We start from the raw sequence: 19,577 nt of genomic DNA, 5'->3' as shown, positions 1-19,577 counted from the left end.
TGCAATTAAGCAGGTAATTAGACCACACTGTGAGTGCAGATGACACAAGATAGGGAATTAACTTGGAGTACTTATTGTGTCCAACATATGTGGGAACCCATCAATGGAGAATTATTAATCTCATAGTGTTGGCTTTTTCCCAGCCAGTGATAAAACTGTATGATCAGCACTTACTGATGAAAATATAAGCTACAAATGCAGACAAGGTTCCAATCTAAAACAAAAGATTACTCCCAGGACACTTATCTTAAAGTGTGGAAACAGCACATATTTTCATACAAAGTCTTGGAAAGGAATTTAAGACAAGCGTGTATTTAAAATGATAACATCTGTGTCAAGAGAGACTACTGTAATACTGTACCTGCCGGGCTTGGCATTATCGGTGTTCCTGGAGGACCTCCGCCACCAGGGGGACCCTGTGAACAAAACACCAGCACTGACTGAATGATTCGGAATGGGTCATCCTGCTCTAGGCAAACTGGGCTAAGGCCTTGGTAGGTCACTAATGCTCTCTACAGAATATTAGAATGTAGTCTATATAACTTAGGTAACTATTTTGCTTTTATTTTTAGACCTCAAAACAAAACTGTGGGATCATATGTTGTAAAAAAAAATCACTCCCTACTCTGTACAGAGTTTTTGTCTTTCGATTGTTCTTTCTTTCCTTTAAGTGTATACCTCAGATAAATATTATGTGGAGATTTGTAACAAATATATGATTTATTTGTACAGTATCTGAAATACATCTTATAGAAATGTTTGTTTGATGATGAAATTCAATAAAAAATAAATTACCAAAAAAAAACTGTGGGTTCATTCCAACCAGAGCAGCAAATCTGCCTAAGTTACAGATGGAATTTAATCTATACTTAACAGTGCTGCAACTTCACTTTATTGCTTCACTGTTCTACATTCACAGCAAATCTCTGCAGCAGAATTAACCATTTACCATCATAGCTCCCTTCATTTTGCACCAGTCATTCACTACCATATTAAGTACTGCTGAGGTCCTTTTCAAGAACTACAAAAGGGTTTAAAGATATGTAAACTGAAATTCAAAATTAAACTAACAGGCAGCTTTTTTTTAGTGGGCACATCTTAGATCAAATTGCTTTCACATACATTCCAGGTTATCAAAACACAAGTTTGTATTCCAGATGACATTTACATTAATAAAGTCAATTCAATTCAGATGCTGGGCAAATTACTTTTACAAGCTATTCTTGTTTTGGCTTTGGATGTGGAAGCAAGCTACCTTTTCCTTTTTACCCCAATAGATTAATTTTCTTAACACACAATTTACAGGTCAACAGCCAAGCTAATAACAAGTTGATTTGAATTTCTCACCAGCAATCACTACTGATCAATTTTTCCTCAAGTAAAATATTTGCGTTAGGTAAAACATGCCCAAAAATACAAATACATACCCCATATGTACCAGGAGACGAAGAGGAGTATGGAATCTGCAAATTGGCGGGGGGGGGGGGGAAATCACATTTTAGAGATCATGTTTATCAAACAATAGACAGAAAATTAAACATACTTTTATGGATAAACTTTGTATGAATGCAAAGGGCTTTCGCCCTGCACTTCATCCCCCACCCCCTTTAACAGACATCAAAATTCCTCAGCCACATGCCCAATTTTTTTTAGAAACAGATAAGCAAGCCAAAATGCGTTCAAACTGTTTGTGGGTTTTAGAAATTATCCCAATCCTCCCAGTCACTGATAAATAGGATTTCTGTGGCAATAATTAAAATACAGTTTTTCTTTGTACATTATTTCACCACTCTTCCCATGGGCATTAAGAAAACCGACATGAATTCATACAGCTTTTGCAATTGACATTCCAAAGGTAATTATCAACTTTCTGAACAGTTGAGTAATGTTTAAAAATAACTCAGCAGACAACTTGTACACAAAAATCTCAGAGAGCAAAGTAATATCCAAATCATGATCAAACTTTCCTGCCATGTCAGGACTTCAGTGCCACACGCACAAGGTGACAGAAGCTAGATCAAGTTCTGCCCACTAAGCCTCTATAAAAATTGACAGCTGATTGAACCTCATCCCTCATTTAGCTATCAGATGAAACTTGAAAACACTACAAGCAATGCAAAAAGATTCCTGCACATAAAAATATTCAAATTTATAAATTTTAAAAGTAACAAGAAACTACACCAACAAATGCTTATAAATAATGCACTAAAATAAAATTAATTAATACTTTACAGTATGGCATTAAGTAAATGGCGACATTATTCTTATCCCCTATTCCCAGATTTCACAGACTTTGCCCACCGCTCGTCTACATAAAATTTCTGAACAAGTGAGGGAATATCAATAGTTCCACTGGAGGTCGAGAGCCTGATCTGGTGGCATTCAAGTCTGGTGACCCAGGTCTGTACAACAAAACCAGATATGACTTGCAGACGATGGACTGACTTCATACAACTTTCAACAACTGCATCCTCTGAATTGTCATTTTCATTGTAACATTCAAGATGAATGTCAATACCTTCAAAATCTTCTTAATTCATAACTTGAAGTAGTGAAATTGTTTCATTTTCACTCCCGGCATCTCCAAGCCTGAATGCTTGAAACCGCAGTGAGCAAAACAGTTTGGAATTGTCTAACGGCCACACAAGTGCACACAACGATCCCAAGCAGATAAAAAAAAACCCGGACTCCACTGCCATCAATGCGAGTTCCAACAACCTTGGACACCTTCAAAGTGCCGATTGTGCAGCCTTCAATTCTTAACTCCAGCCTTAACTGACAGCACCTCTAGGCCAGGACTTTACGTGCTGCCGCTGAAACTCGTCTCCGCTCCCCCCACCACCACTCAGCAATCCAATGTCTTGGGTCCTCGGAGACTCCACCTTTTTCTCACCCCATCCTCCCTGAACATCCCAATGCTCCCCTCTCCTCTGACACTACCAACCGCCTTTCCTCCTCTGATCCCAACTCTCATCCATGCTGGATCTTCACCATCCTCTGACCTTCCCCTCTCTGAGCCAGAATGTTCTGTCCTTAGTAAGGGCTTCACTTTTGTCCCCCTGCGGCTACACCTCAGTGAGTTCCATGTCCCCCATGACATTGAACTCTTCTACCACCACCTCAGACTCTGTGCCTACTTCTTTGGCAAGGACTCTCCACCCCCACAGATGACTTCTTTGTCCACTTTCTGCCCCCCTCCTCTTCCTGGACACCTCACTCCAGCCTTCTGCCTGCTCTGTTTTTCCCCATTGCCAACCGCTGATGAGACATCAACTGTCTTGACTTCACCACTCCTCTCTCCAATTCCAACCTCACTCCTTCAGAATGCTCTGCTCTCCACACTAATCCTAACCTCACCATCAAACCCGCAGATAAGAGGGTTGCTGTAATTGTCTCGCAGACTGCCCTCTACCTTGCTGAGGCCCAGCAACAACCCTCAGACACCTCCTCTTACTGACCCCTCAAACAGGACCCCACAAAGAAACACCAGGCCATTGTCTCCCACACCATCACCATCTTTATTAACTCTGGGGATCTCCCATCCACTGTCATCAACCTCATAGTTCCTGCGCCCTGCACCTCCCGTTTCTACCTCCTACCCAAAAAACAACAAACCTGTCTATCCAGGTAAACCCATTTTTTCTGCTTGTTCTTGCCCCAATGAACTCACCTGCAAACCCAACTCAATTTTAACCCCCATGGTTCAGTACCTTCCATGACACCTCACACACTCTGGATCTTTTCAATAATTATAGGTTCCCTGGCTCCCATTATCTTATTTTTACTATGGATGTCCAGTCCCTGTACATCGCCATCCCTCACCAGGAAGGCCTCAAAGGTCTCCATTTCTTTCTGGACACTAGACCCAATCAGTTCCCCTCCACCATCACTCTCCTCTGCCTAGCAGAACTTGTCTGCACTCTCAATAATTTCTCCTTTGGCTTCTTCCACTTCCTTCAAACTGAAAGTGTAGCCATGGGTCCCAGCTATGCCTGCCTTTTGGTCGGTTATGTGGAACTGTCTATGTTCAAAGCCTACACTGGTGTCACTCCTCAACTTTTCCTACGCTACATTGACAACTGCATTGGTGCTGCTTCCTGCACCCACGCGAACCTTGTCGATTTCATCAACTTTGCTTCCAACTTCCATCCTCAAATTTATCTGGTCCATTTCCAACATCTCCCTCCCTTTTCTCAATCCCTCTGTCCCTATCTCGAGAGAAAGCTTATCTACTGATGTCTATTATCAATCTACTGACTCTCACAGCTACCTAGATTATACCTCTTCCCACCCTGTTACTTGTAAAAGCACCACCCGCTTCTCTCAATTTCTCCGTCTCTGCCGCATCTGCTCTCAGGATGAGGCTTTTCATCCCAAAGCGGAGATGTCCTTCTTTAAAGAAAGGGGCCTTCCTTCCTCCACTATCAACACTGCCCTCAACCGCATCTCTTCCGTTTCACACATGCCTGCCCTCACCCCATCCTTCTCTAGTCCTCACCTACCACCCCACCTGCCTCTGCATCCAGCAGATAATTCTCCAGAACTTCCAGCATCTCCAATGGGATCCCACCACCAAGTACATCTTCTCCCTCCAATTCCCATTTTCTGCCGGGACTGCTCCCAATGAGACTCCCTTGTCCATCCATCCCTCCCCACTGATCTCCCTCCTGTCACGTATCCTTGCAAGCAGAACAAGTGCCTCACCTGTCCCTAACATTCCTCCCTCACTACCATTCAGGGCCCCAAACAGTCCTTCCAGATGACGAGACAGTTCAGCTGTGAGTCTGTTGGGGTCATATATGTATCTGGTGATCTCGGTGTGGCCTCCTGTATAATGGTGAAACCTGACATAGATTTGGAGACCACTTCACCAAGCACCTGCACTCCATCCACCAGATAATTTATTCAGCAGTTGAACGGAGCACGGCTGCGCAAGCGCGTGAAAATTGGAGTGCGAGTGTTTAAAAAACGAGCAGATTAACTGAGCAGGCGACGGAGTAGTGGGAGACAGAGTAGGAAGGCTTTGGCTCGAGAGGCTTCAGTGAGGAGAGGCTGAGGTAAGGCCAGGTAAGTTCCTTTAATTACTCTAATTAACTTAGAAGTAGGTAGTGCAGGCAGCAGTTAGGGCAATCGAGTGCTCCGTTTGCAGTATGTGGGAAGTCAGGGCGAACACAATTGTCCCTGATGACTGCACCTGTGAAAGGTGCTCCTGACAAACCAAATTAGGGAACTAGAGCTGGAGCTGGATGAACTTTGGATCATTCGGGAGGTAGAGGCAGAAATAAACAGGAGTTACAGGGAGAGTCACCCCTAGGAGTCAGGATAGCTGGGTGACTGTCAGGAGAGGGAAGGGGAATAGACAGGAAGAGCAGAGCACCCTTGTGGCCATTCCCACCAATAATAAGTAAATCATTTTGGATACTGTTGATGGGGACGACCTACCAGGGACAAGTTGCAGTGGTTGCATCTCTGGCACCAAGACTGGACCCTCAGCTCAGAAGGGAAGGAGGGAAAAGAGGAGAGCAGTAGTGATAGGGGATTTGATAGTTAGGAGGACAGATAAGAGGTTCTGTGGAAGAGATTGAGAATCCCGGATGGTCTGTTGCCTCCCTAGTGCCAGGGTCGGCGATATCTCGGATCGAGTTCTCAGTATCCTCAAGAGGGAGGGTGAGTAGCCAGATGTCGTGGTGCATGAAGGGACTAATGACGTGGGTAGGATGAGTAAGTAAGGAGGTCCTGAAAGGTGAGTTTAGGAGTTAGGCACTAAGTTAAAGGACAGGACCTCCAGGATAGCAATCTCAGGATTGCTACCAGTGCCACGTGCAGGCGGGTTTAGAAATAGTAAGATAGAGAAGATCAACACGTGGGTGAAGACATGGTGCAGGAGAAAGGCTTCAGATTTATAGATAATTGGGCAGTTTTCCAGGGAAGGTGGGACCTGTTCCGGCAGGACGGTTTACATCTGAACTGGAGGGGAACAAATATTCTTGCAGGTAGGTTTGCTAGAGAGGCTCCAGTGGATTTAAACTAGATACAAGGGGGGAAGGGAACCAGAGTGTAGGAAAAGATGTAGGGGGAGAAGGAAGAAGAAGATAGTAAAGTTGCTTGCACCATTAGTGATAAACAGAGAGCAAGAAGTGGAAAATTTCTTAAATGCATTTATTTTAATGCTAGGAGCATTGTAAGAAAGGTGGATGAGCTTAGAGCATGGACTGATACCTGGAAATATGATGTTGTAGCTATTAGTGAAACATGGTTGCAGGAGGGGTGTGATTGGTAACTAAATATTCCTGGATTTCGATGCTTCAGGTGTGATAGAATCGGAGGGACAAGGGGGGGAGGTGTTGCATTGCTTTTCAGAGAAAATATTACAGCGGTGCTCTGGCAGGATAGATTAGAGGGCTCGTCGAGGGAGGCTATTTGGGTGGAATTGAGGAATGGGAAAGGTATACTAACACTTATAGGGGTGTATTATACACCACCTAATAGGGAGCGAGGATTGGAGGAGCAAATCTGTAAGGAGATAGCAGATATTTGTAGAAAGCACAAGGTTGTGATTGTGGAAGGTTTTAATTTTCCACACATAGACTGGGAAGCCCATACTGTAAAAGGGCTGGATGGTTTGGATTTTGTAAAATATGTGCAGGATAGTTTTTTGCAGCAATACATAGAGGTACCAACTAGAGAAGAGGCAGTGTTGGATCTCCTGTTAGGGAATGAGATAGGTCAGGTGACGGAGGTTTGTGTTGGGGAGCACTTCGGGTCCAGTGATCACAATGCCATTAGTTTCAATATAATTATGGAGAAGGATAGGTCTGGACCCAGGGTTGAGATTTTTGATTGGAGAAAGGCTAACTTTGAGGAGATGCGAAAGGATTTAGAAGGAATGGTTTGGGACAATTTGTTTTATGGGAAGGATGTAATAGAGAAATGGAGGTCATTTAAAGGTGAAATTTTGAGGGTACAGAATCTTTATGTTCCTGTTAGGTTGAAAGGAAAGGTTAAAAGTTTGAGAGAGCCATGGTTTTCAAGGGATATTGGAAACTTGGTTCGGAAAAAGAGAGATATCTACGATAAATATAGGCAGCGTGGAGTAAATGAGGTGCTCGAGGAATATAAAGAATGTAAAAAGAATCTTAAGAAAGAAATTAGAAAAGCTAAAAGATACGAGGTTGCTTTGGCAAGTAAGGTGAAAATAAATCCAAAGGGTTTCTACAGTTATATTAATAGCAAAAGGATGGTGAGGGATAAAATCGGTCCCTTAGAGAATCAGAGTGGATAGCTATGTGTGGAGTCAAAAGAGATGGGGGAGGTTTTGAACAATTTCTTTTCTTCTGTATTCACTAAGGAGAAGGATATTGAATTGTGTAAGGTAAGGGAAACAATTAGGGAAGTTATGGAAACTATGATGATTAAAGAAGAGGAAGTACTGGTGCTTTTAAGGAATATAAAAGTGGATAAGTCACCGGGTCCTGACAGGATATTCCCTAGGACCTTGAGGGAAGTTAGTGTAGAAATAGCAGGGGCTTTTGACAGAAATATTTCAAATGTCATTAGAAACGGGGATGGTGCCGGAGGACTGGCGTATTGCTCATGTGGTTCCATTGTTTAAAAAGGGTTCTAAGAGTAAACCTAACAATTATCAGCCTGTAAGTTTGACGTCAGTGGTGGGTAAATTAATGGAAAGTATTCTTAGAGATGGTATATATAATTATCTGGATAGACAGGGTCTGATTAGGAACAGTCAACATGGATCTGTGCGTGGAAAGTCATGTTTGACAAATCTTACTGAATTTTTTGAAGAGGTTACTAGGAAAGTTGACAAGGATAGAGCAGTGGATTTGTCTATATGGACTTCAGTAAGGCCTTTGACAAGGTTCCAAATGGAAGGTTAGCTAGGAAGGTTCAATTGTTAGGTATTAATATCGAAGTAGTAAAATGGATTCAACAGTGGCTGGATGGGAGATGCCAGAGAGTGGTGGTGGATATCTGTTTGTCAGGTTGGAGGTCGGTGACTAGTGGTGTGCCTCAGGGATCTGTATTGGGTCCATTGTTGTTTGTCATATACATTAATGATCTGGATGATGGGGTGGTAAATTGGATTAGTAAATATGCAGATGATACTAAGATAGGTGGCGTTGTGGATAATGAAGTAGGTTTTCAAAGCTTGCAGAGAGATTTAGGCCAGTTAGAAGAGTGGGCTAAAAGATGGCAGATGGAGTTTAATACTGATAAGTGTGAGGTGGTATATTTTGGTCGGACTAATCAAAATAGGACATACATGGTAAATGGTAGGGCACTGAAGCATGCAGTAGAACAGAGGGATCTAGGAATAATGGTGCATAGTTCCCTGAAGGTGGAATCTCATGTGGATAGGGTGGTGAAGAAAGCTTTTGGTATGCTGGCCTTTATAAATCAGAGCATTGAGTATAGGAGTTGGGATGTAATGTTAAAATTGTACAAGGCATTGGTCAGGCCAAATTTGGAGTATTGTGTACAGTTCTCTCACTGAATTATAGGAAAGATGTCAACAAAATAGAGAGAGTACAGAGAAGATTTACTAGAATGTTACCTGGGTTTCAGCACCTAAGTTACAGAGAAAGATTGAACAAGTTAGGTCTTTATTCTTTGGAGTGTAGAAGGTTGAGGGGGGATTTGATAGAGGTATTTGAAATTATGAGGGGGAGTAGATAGAGTTGACGTGGATAGGTTTTTTCCATTTAGAGTAGTGGATATTCAAACAAGAGGACATGAGTTGAGAGTTAGGGGGCAAAAGTTTAGGGGTAACATAAGGGGGAACTTCTTTACTCAGAGTGGTGGCTGTGTGGAACGAGCTTCCGATAGAAGTGGTGGAGGCAGGTTCGATATTGTCATTTAAAGAAAAATTGGACAGGTATACGGACAGCAGAGGAATGGAGGGTTATGGGCTGAGTGCAGGTCGGTGGGACTAGGTGAGAGTAATGCATTCGGCATGGACTAGAAGGGCCAAGATGGCCTGTTTCCGTGCAGTAATTGTTATATGGTTATAAAGCGGAATCTCCCAGTGGCCACCCATTTTAATTCCATTTCCTGTTCCCATTCCAACATGTCAGTCCACTGCCTCCTCTACTGTTGTGATGAGGCCACCTTCAGGCTGGAGGAGCAACATCTTGTATCCTGTATAGGTAACCTCCAACCTGGTGGCACGAACCTCGATTTTTCAAGCTTCCAGTAATCGTCCATCCCCTTCACCATTCCCCAGTCCCTTTTCCCTCTCAGCTTATCTCCTTACCAGCCAATCACCTCTCTCTGGTGCTCCTCCCCCTTTTCTTTCTTCCATGACCCTCTGTCTTCTTCTATCAGATTTCCCCCTTCTCCAGCCCTGTACCTCTCACCAATAAATTCCCCAGCTCCCTGCTTTACCTCCTTCCCCGCTCCCTCGCGGTTTCACCTATCACCTTGTGTTTCTTCCTCCACTCTCCCCACCTTCTTTATCTTTTTATTCCAGTCCTGTTGAAGGATCTCGGCCCAAAACGTTGACTGTTTGCTCTTTTCCATAGATACTGCCTGACCTGCTGAGTTCCTCCAGCCTTTTGTATGTGTTGCTTGATTTCCAGCATCTGCAGGTTTTCTCATTTGGATTGAATAACATGTATTTTACCCACTGACAATCAGGAAAATTCCCTGAAAGAACTTTAATCTGCAAGAATTATCACCATTAGAGGGACTGTTGAATCAAAGGCTTTAATGTGATCTAACACCCAAATAAATGAGAAGCACAAAAAGCTTAAGAAAATATACCAGTTCTTCTGCTAATTTTGCATTAAATTAACAAAATTTAATGTCCTAAAGTTAGAATATTCAGAAGTAGTTTAAGCTTATATTTTTTTCAAGGAAGTAATGCTGATAATCTACCAAGAATATTATTGATAATTTGCCAGAATAGATCATTAGAGAACAGTCTAACACACATGTAAAACGTGAGCCAGCTATTAGTTAGAATGCATAACGGAACAGGTGATATAAAACATCTGAAGGACAAGCCTTGCAGTTTCAGAACAAACAATGCTGGAGGCACTTTGTCCTGTCTTAATAACTCCCAAACTTTTCTATAACCAAGCCCATCTGTCTGAAAATATAATACAATGAAAATAACATGTAGAGGAGGTTCATTCCCAAACTTTTTTTTAAAAAAGAAAGCCACATAGAATACCATATTAGAAGAGGTGGTTTTGAGAAGCGCACCCATATGGAAAAATATGATTACAGATCCAGATTAAAAAAGATTACTTGTGCAGCATTTCATAAGATCAGTAACTCTCTCCTTGCTCTGCTTCCATTTAAAAATATTGGCCACCTTAACATACTTCCACTGGAACCACTCCAGGACCTTCAACATGGGTTTAAGATTATGTATGACTAACTTTGGATGGCAGGATGGAGATATGTCTCTGCCGAAGGAGGAGCACCCCTTCCCTCCACTAGCCCGCAGGTCACCTTGGGCAAGGTGTAGCACCTGCATAGTTCCCAATCAGGGTCACATGAAGCCATGGGAGCAGGTGGTAGATGGTTCAATGAGCAACTAGTGCATATCAAAAGTCCTGGTTATGCGACCATTGACACCAGGCAGACAATCTCTGAAGAGTATTGATAATGGCTGGGATCATCCATCTTGTAAACTGCCCAGGAGGCAGCAATAGCAAACCACTTCCGTAGAAAAATCTGCCAAGAATAATCATGGTCATGTACACCATGATCGCCCTCCTCATGTGATACAGCACATAATAATAATGACGACGACGACCAACTTGGTTGAATATATATTTTGAGCATGGAATACGGAGGATTGAAAAGGGCAGTGCATCCAAGGTTGTCTACATGGATTTTAGCAGAGCCTTTTAAAAGTTTCCATGTGGTTGATTAGTCAGAGAAGTAATGGGATTTAAGAGCAAGGGAAAAAGTGGATCCATGATTAGCTTAGCTCCAGGAAGCAGATAAAAATGGTTGATGGGTGCTTTTTTGATTGGGAGTGTAACACCTCTGAGGCTCCACACAGCTCAGTACTCAGTCCCTTCTTTTTTGCTTTTTATTAATAATTTAGACCTAAATGTGAGAACCATGATTGCTTAGTGATAATAAAAACTCACTGTGTAGTTCAACACTTTGACTGCAGGAAGATATTGGTCAGAGAAACAGCAAATGGAATTTAATTCAGAGAGTGTGAGATGATGCGTATGTAGAGCCGAAATGGAAGGATATCGAGTGACATGGAGGAACAGAAGGATTTAATATGTATCCACAGATAGCTCAATAATGCAATTATAATGGCATTCAAATTACTTTCTTTTATTAGCCAAGGTATAGAATACAGGGCAAGGAAGCAATGCAAGAACTGTATGAGCACAAGAAATAGGAGTTGGCCATTCACCATGGCTGATTTCTCCAAATTATTCCCATACCTTTGAATCCATTAACATCCAATCTACCTTTTTTTTAAAAAAGGTATGGTTGATTTATTTTTCCCTCTCAACCACATTCTGCTGCCTTCTCCCATAACCTTTGACATCCTTACTAATCAAGAACTTATCAACCTCTGCTTTAAATATACCTAATAACAGCCTCCACAGATTCCCTACCCTTTGTCTAGAGAAGTGTCTCAGCTCTGTGCTGTATTGTTCTGAGTGTGTTCTCTGGTCCTAGACTCTTCCACTGCAGGAAACATCCTCTGCATGTCCTCTCTATCCAGGCCTTTCAATATTTCATGTTTCATGAGATTACCCCTCATCCTTCTAAACTCAAGTGAATAGCAGCCCAGAGTCATCAAATACTCCTCATACATTAATTCTTTCATCCCCAAGATCACTCTAAACAATCTTTGACTCTCTCCAATGCCAGCACATCCTTCCCTAGATTTGGAACCCAAAATTGCTCACAATACTCCAAATTCAGTCTGATCAACAGCTTATAGTTACTCAGCATTGCTTTTATATTCCAGTCCTCTCGAAATGAATGCTAACATTGCCTTTATCTTGCTTGCTGTTGACTCAATGTGCAAGTTAACCTTTATGTAAACCCACACAGGACTCCCAAAGACCCCTTGCACCTCCAATTTCTGAATTCACTCCCTGTTTATAAAACAGTCCACGCCTTTATTCCTTCTATCAAAGTGTATGACATTACACTTCCTTACACTGCATTCCATCTGCCACTTCTTTGCCCATTCCCCCAGCCTGTCCAAGTCTGTGCACAGACTCCCCGCTTCCTCAACACCACCAGCCTCTCCAGCCATCTTTGTAACACCCCCAAACTTGGCCACAAAGTCATCAATTAGATCATTAACATATAACGTGAAAAGTAGCAGACCCAACACAAACCTCTGTGGAACACTTACAGCCAATCAGAAAAGACCCCCTTCATTTCCACTCTGCCTTCTACCAGCCAGTCAATCTTCTATCTATGTTTGTACCTTTTCTGTAATATCAATGGTTTGTTTAGCAGCCTCATATGTAGAAACTTATCAAAGGCCTTCTAAAGATCCAAGTATTACTCACTGAGTTAGCGTTGGAAGGATTAGGCCATGGTCGCCCAGCCCCTGGACCCCTGAAAAAGACATCAGCGTAAATATTTATTTTCCTGTTGCATCAAGTTTTGGTTCATTTTTGCAGCACTAAATCTTAATAAACATTCACTAAACCTTCAATTATCTAATTTAAGATTCAGAACAATTAACATTATCCATGGTGCAAGTTTCAATTTCCCTTAATATAAAAACATTAGAATAGTCAAAAGAGCAAAAATAATGCATATATTCCTTACTAGTTTACAATCATGCAAGCAAAGAAAATACCTTGTAAACTGATCAATAATAAATTAGAACTTTAAAACCAACCATCTCCACTTTTAACAATAACTAGACAACGGGGTGACCCATTGGGGCACCCTTTGAGAGAAGGGTACTGCAGTCTGATATGAGCAGAACGAACATTAAATTTTCCTGAATGCTATTCGTATCGCTTTGCTTTGGAAACTGAAGTAGAAACATAGAAACATAGAAAATAGGTGCAGGAGTAGGCCATTCAGCCCTTCGAGCCTGCACCGCCATTTATTATGATTATGGCTGCTCATCCAACTCAGAACCCCGCCCCAGCCTTCCCTCCATACCCCCTGATCCTCGTAGCCACAAGGGCCATATCTAACTCCCTCTTAAATGGAGCCAATGAACTGGCCTCAACTGTTTCCTGTGGCAGAGAATTCCACAGATTCACCACTCTCTGTGTGAAGAAGTTTTTCCTAATCTCGGTCCTAAAAGGCTTCCCCTTTATCCTCAAACTGTGACCCCTTGTTCTGGACTTCCCCAACATCGGGAACAATCTTCCTGCATCTAGCCTGTCCAATCCCTTTAGGATTTTATACGTTTCAATCAGATCCCCCCTCAATCTTCTAAATTCCAACAAGTACAAGCCCAGTTCATCCAGTCTTTCTTCATATGAAAGTCCTGCCATCCCAGGAATCAATCTGGTGAACCTTCTTTGTACTCCCTCTATGGCAAGGGTGTCTTTCCTCAGATTAGGGGACCAAAACTGCACACAATACTCCAGGTGTGGTCTCACCAAGGCCTTGTACAACTGCAGTAGTACCTCCCTGCTCCTGTACTCGAATCCTCTCGCTATAAATGCCAGCATACCATTCGCCTTTTTCACCGCCTGCTGTACCTGCATGCCCACTTTCAATGACTGGTGTATAATGACACCCAGGTCTCGTTGCACCTCCCCTTTTCCTAATTGGCCACCATTCAGATAATAATCTGTTTTCCTATTTTTGCCACCAAAGTGGATAACTTCACATTTATCCGCATTAAATTGCATCTGCCATGAATTTGCCCATTCACCCAACCTATCCAAGTCACTCTGCATCCTCTTAGCATCCTCCTCACAGCTAACACTGCCACCCAGCTTCGTGTCATCTGCAAACTTGGAGATGCTGCATTTAATTCCCTCATCCAAGTCATTAATATAATTTGTAAACAACTGGGGTCCCAGCATTGAGCCTTGCGGTACCCCACTAGTCACCGCCTGCCATTCTGAAAAGGTCCCGTTTATTCCCACTCTTTGCTTCCTGTCTGCTAACCAATTCTCCATCCACATCAATACCTTACTCCCAATACCCTGTGCTTTAAGTTTGCACACTAATCTCCTGTGTGGGACCTTGTCAAAAGCCTTTTGAAAATCCAAATATACCACATCCACTGGTTCTCCCCTATCCACTCTACTAGTTACATCCTCAAAAAATTCTATGAGATTCATCAGACATAATTTTCCTTTCACAAATCCATGCTGACTTTGTCCGATGATTTCACCGCTTTCCAAATGTGCTGTTATCACATCCTTGATAACTGACTCCAGCAGTTTCCCCACCACCGACGTTAAGCTAACCGGTCTATAATTCCCCGGTTTCTCTCTCCCTCCTTTTTTAAAAAGTGGGGTTACATTAGCCACCCTCCAATCCTCAGGACCTAGTCCAGAATCTAACGAGTTTTGAAAAATTATCACTAATGCATCCACTATTTCTTGGGCTACTTCCTTAAGCACTCTAGGATGCAGACCATCTGGCCCTGGGGATTTATCTGCCTTCAATCCCTTCAATTTACCTAACACCACTTCCCTACTAACAAGTATTTTGCTCAGTTCCTCCATCTCACTGGACCCTCTGTCCCCTACTATTTCTGGAAGATTATTTATGTCCTCCTTAGTGAAGACAGAACCAAAGTAATTATTCAATTGGTCTGCCATGTCCTTGCTCCCCATAATCAATTCACCTGTCTCTGTCTGTAGGGGACCTACATTTGTCTTTACCAGTCTTTTCTGTAGAAAATCTCAGTTTATTAAAGAAGAATGACACATCACAAAGCAAATATAGCTGCTCCTCTTTTAACGAAGGACACTTTTGATGGCATCATTTCTGGTTTATCAGCCATCCTTGTGCCTCTCGTTGTCATTCTGGAGACGTGCAGCCCTTTCATCGCTCATCTCTTCAGCTCTTCTGCTGTTTGTTGTTTGTCTCTGATCCTGGAGACGTGCATGCCTCTCCTCCTCTGTCTCCTCTTCTCTCATCTTTTTTGTCCTGACTCTTTGATCCTGGAGCCGTGCGGCCCTGGCTTCATCTGATTCTTGTTCTCTCCCTCTCCTTGCCGCTTCCCGACCATGTTTGGTGTCAGCTCTTGACCATGATGACCCCCTTCCCTTTCCATGCAGCATAATTAGGCTGACCATTTTTTTTTACCCTAATGCTGGATAGAAGATATGAAGCACTAACACCAAAGGATGCTGATTATTCTAGATGTTGTGGTTGGTGTTCTCCTAAATGGACGTGATATAGTCACCGCTGTCCTTTGACTGCAGCAAAGGGTTTTATGGGTGTCTCGAAGTACGTCATTACAGTAAGATTTAATTATCTCTTATTGATGGGTGGCAGTTAGATCTGTCCCAATCCTGCACATGCTGATGGTGATTAGCAGAATGTGACCCCTCAAAATCCCTCTCCCTCCCTTCCCCATTCCAGTTTCACTCTGCCCCCTCCTCCAGCTGCCTATCACCTCCCTCATGGTTCTGCCTCTTTCTACTACCCATTATGCTTTCCCCTATTCCTTCTTCACCTTTCCTGCCTATCCTCTCCCCCCACCCCTTTATCTTTCCCCTTACTGGTTTTTCACCTGGAACATTTCTAGCCTTCTCCTTCCCACCCTCCCCCCACCTCCTTTATAGGGCCTCTGCCCCCTCCTTCTTCAGTCCTGATGAAGGGTTCCGGCCTGAAACGTCGACTGTTCGTTTCCACAGGTGCTGCCCGACCTGCTGAGATCCTCCAGCGTGTTGTGCGTGTTGCTTTGACCCCAGCATCTGCAGATTATTTTGTGCCCTCGAAATAGAGCTGCCCTGCCCTTTTGCTCCGGTAGGTGTCGTTGCTGGGGCTGGCCGTGCGCATGCGTTGGGCTGTCGTGTCCCGACTTCCATGATGGCCGGTCGGGTCTCGGGTGAAAGCCAACCTGTTGATTTTTGGCAAATGAGCAATTTTATATGAATATATAACCCTGAACTTTGCCTGCATTCTGTAAGTTAGCGCACTTGAATTCAATGTAGCCAAAAAAAAGTGCTGCTGTAATACAGCGTTTGCGCTGACTCGAGGTCACAAACAGACAGACAGAGCATGAGAGTTTTAGTAGCATATAGATTTATCTGTATGCAAGAGACTTACATGTTCATTCCAGCCATGCCTGGACCTATTGAATTGGGTGGAGGTCTCATTGAACCGCCATAGTTCTGCAACGATAACCAAGGATCAGACTACCATAACGAGAAGGAAACCAGTGAAGGGCAGGGAAGGGAAAAAAAAAACAAAGTTAATTTGTTAATATGCACATTCCCAATACCAAAACCAAATTCAACTGACATCATCAAGCTAATTCTCAGTCCCAGTTAAAGTTTTTTTAAAAATTTAAAGCCCAAATGGGTCCTGCAGTCCAATGGAGACAATTGCTTTCACCACATGGCACCTACCCAAATTCAATTGGACATCAGCAGCAACACTTTAGCCCCAGCACGCACTTGAATTCACTACTACCCCAACATACTCCCATCTTTTCCTCACTAGATAGAAGAAACGCCCTTAAACATTTGATCAAAAATAAATGGGTATCAGGAAAAGTTGTCCAATATTGAGAGTCAATGCTGAAGATGCCTATGCTGAAATTCCTACCTTCAAATTCTGTAGTTTAGCACGATACTATAAACTACATACCAACACTGCTGCACTGTATGAATGATATGCTGAAAACACTGCGCCAATGCTTAAACATTTAGGATTGTGTTTGAAACCACAACCTTCTCATTTACCAGTTTAAACAACCAACAAACCAGGCCTGGGAGGAACTTTTCCTCCGGCAGATGTTTCTTCTCTTTCTAGATCAGAGGTACTGTGTATCCAAATTCAGAAAGGATAACTTATGGCACATTTGATACACTTACTCAGTAGCCATTGGAGAATTCCAAATACTACCTCCACTTAATTAAAAACAAGGGCTCATTTTCAATTGATCTGCACAACCTAAATTTATTTATTTTGAGATACAGCACAGAACGGGTCCTTCGAACAGCACCACCCAGCCACACCTGACAACCGGTTTAACCCTAACCTAACCGCGGGACAATTTAGAATGACCAATTAACCTACCCAGTATGTCTTTGGACTGTGGGAGGAAACCAGAAGGCGAATACTTGAATGAATAAAGTACAAATCTCTTCATAAGGAAGCCAATCAGACATGCCAGGGCTTGCTAACAACTGGTGGACAATGAAAATTACAGATTCTGCTAAAACACGATTCCCATGTTCAAGGGTAGAAACTGAAAGAATGCAGTTTCTGTTCTGCTTACCTGCTGTCCCATTGGGCCCATTCCTCGCGGAGGAGGATTCATTCTCTGCATTGGCCCACCCATACCAGGGTGTCCTATAACAAGGGAGAGGAAACTTTATGCAGTGTACACCACAGAATTCTTTTGATTCCTATCTGGAGTTGGGAATACATCTCACCTTGCTGCCGTGTGGGATCCAATGTGTTTGGTAGCAACGGCTGTGCACCGGGAACACCACCTGGGGGCTAAAACAAATGCAGGATTACTAAACCGCATCCACTTTCACAGAATTGACCTCTGCTCCACACACAACTAATGGATATCCATGTGCCAGTTGATTAATGAAGGAGAGACAAGAGAGTACATATGGGGCTACAGTGAAGGGTAGCTGCAAAGGATGAATAATTGCACATTTCCCGTAATCAGCAGCTTTCCAAAAATTGCACTGGAATTTGCACATTTGAAGCATTATGAAGAAATTGTAATGACAAAGGTTTATGAAGTAAAATACAGTATACTGAAGTGATAAAACACTTCTGTGCTCTTTCATTTTTTCCCTCTTCTCTGCTTAGGCATGAACTTTTGCCCCTCCTGAACCCCTTCAATGTCATGGATCCAAGTGGTTGACTTGTGTACAAGTGTTAATATATTGTCACAGATTGACTTAAAGGGGAACATGCCTAATGAAAATGAACGTTTTTTTAAAAAAAATTGCTTTAAGAAATTTAAAAAAGACAAGCAGACATATCTTTTAAAGACCATCTATTTAAATCTTCTACTAAGTAATACTACACCTTATATGTTTTATTACCATGAACTGTGGCAAGGCTTTTGACAAAGTCCAGCACAGCAGGCTAATCCAAAAGGTTAGAACAGACAAGACCTCGGGTGAGCTAGTCAATGACGGTAGCAGTTAGAAGCTCATTGTGGAGGGCTGTTTATCAGACTGGAGGCCTGTGATCAGCAATCCCCTGCTGTTTGCAATGTAGTTGGAAGAGAATGTGGGTAGCATAATTAGTAAATTTGCAGGTTGCACCAAAATTGCTGCTGTAGTGGACAATGAAGAAAGTTGTCTGAAGTTGTAGCAGAATTTGGACCAGATGGGGAAATGGGCAAGGGAATGGCAGATGTAATTTAACTCAGACAATTAATGCAAACTGATGCATTTTGGAAAGTTAAACCGGGCAGGACACAGACAATGAAATGTTGGCAAACAGAGAGATAGGATCCAAGTACATGTTTCGCTGGTTGTTTTCACTGACCACAGCACTGAGTGTAAGAGTTGGGACGCCATGTTCTATCTGTATACAACACTGGTTAGGTCGTATGGGGAATTGTGTGTAGCCCTGGTTGCCACATAGTCAGGACATGATTAAGTTAGAGAGGATGCAAGGAAGATTGAAGAGAACATTGCTTGGATTGGAAAGCTCAAGATATCAGGGGAGTGCAGATGGGTTGGTTATTTCTTTCCCTTGACTGAAGGAGGCAACACAGCAGAGGTATGTTAAATTATGGTAAGTGTAGATAGCCAGTGTCTGTTTCCCACTGCAGAGGTGTTTAAAACTAGAGGGTATTGGTTTAAGGTGAGAGAAGTTTAAAGGGGATCTGAGGAGTATTTTCCCTACAGCGGGTAGTCGATATCTGGACTGAGCTGCCAGAGGTGGCAGAACAGCGACAATATTTAAGAGGCACCTTGAAGGTACATGAATGAACGGGGGGGGGGGGGGGAGATATGGAATTAGTACAAACAGGATTAGTATAGTTGGGCAAGGAGGCTAGTATAGACACAGTGGGCTGAAGGGCCTATTTCTATGCCACACAATGTTTAAAAATTTCCAATAACTGATTCCTATCAATCATAGTCTAATGAAAATGTTAGACCACAGGTTAGAAAATGTGATTAGACAATTACTGTGACAGCAATTAAAGTGTTGCAATAGAATCACGAACTCAATAATTCTGGCTCGGCGTACTTTACCAATAACACTTAGAAAACTGCTACACTGCTCAAACTAGGAAGCCCTACATTTGGGGGGAGGGTGGGGGAAGAAATACTATTACTAATTACTGAACATGATCCAGCCAATTGGCTCAACATTCCTATGCAGAAGACCCAGAACACGCAAACGTTAGGGTCCGTCCAGTACTTGTGTGTTATACAATGGATTCAGCAGAATACAAAGACTGCACCCCA

General features: G+C 42.7%; 1 protein-coding gene across 4 annotated transcripts in view; it reads right to left on the bottom strand.

The window, feature by feature from the left end:
- Nucleotides 1–19,577, bottom strand: part of ssbp3a (single stranded DNA binding protein 3a) — a 183,546-nt gene that overhangs the window by 14,412 nt on the left and 149,557 nt on the right. For all 4 annotated transcript variants that reach the window (XM_063063945.1, XM_063063946.1, XM_063063947.1 and 1 more), the window contains 6 exons: nucleotides 17,562–17,628; nucleotides 17,405–17,478; nucleotides 16,228–16,316; nucleotides 12,531–12,579; nucleotides 1,428–1,463; nucleotides 362–416 (listed from right to left, as the gene is read on the bottom strand). In XM_063063945.1, the coding sequence (XP_062920015.1) occupies nucleotides 362–416; nucleotides 1,428–1,463; nucleotides 12,531–12,579; nucleotides 16,228–16,316; nucleotides 17,405–17,478; nucleotides 17,562–17,628 (370 nt within the window). The remainder of the gene's footprint in view (nucleotides 1–361; nucleotides 417–1,427; nucleotides 1,464–12,530; nucleotides 12,580–16,227; nucleotides 16,317–17,404; nucleotides 17,479–17,561; nucleotides 17,629–19,577) is intronic.

Source organism: Mobula hypostoma, chromosome 12, assembly GCF_963921235.1.
Source record: "Mobula hypostoma chromosome 12, sMobHyp1.1, whole genome shotgun sequence".
Classification (NCBI taxonomy): domain Eukaryota; kingdom Metazoa; phylum Chordata; class Chondrichthyes; order Myliobatiformes; family Myliobatidae; genus Mobula; species Mobula hypostoma.
Note: the sequence above shows the minus strand (reverse complement) of the source record. Positions and strands in the feature narration are given on the sequence as shown.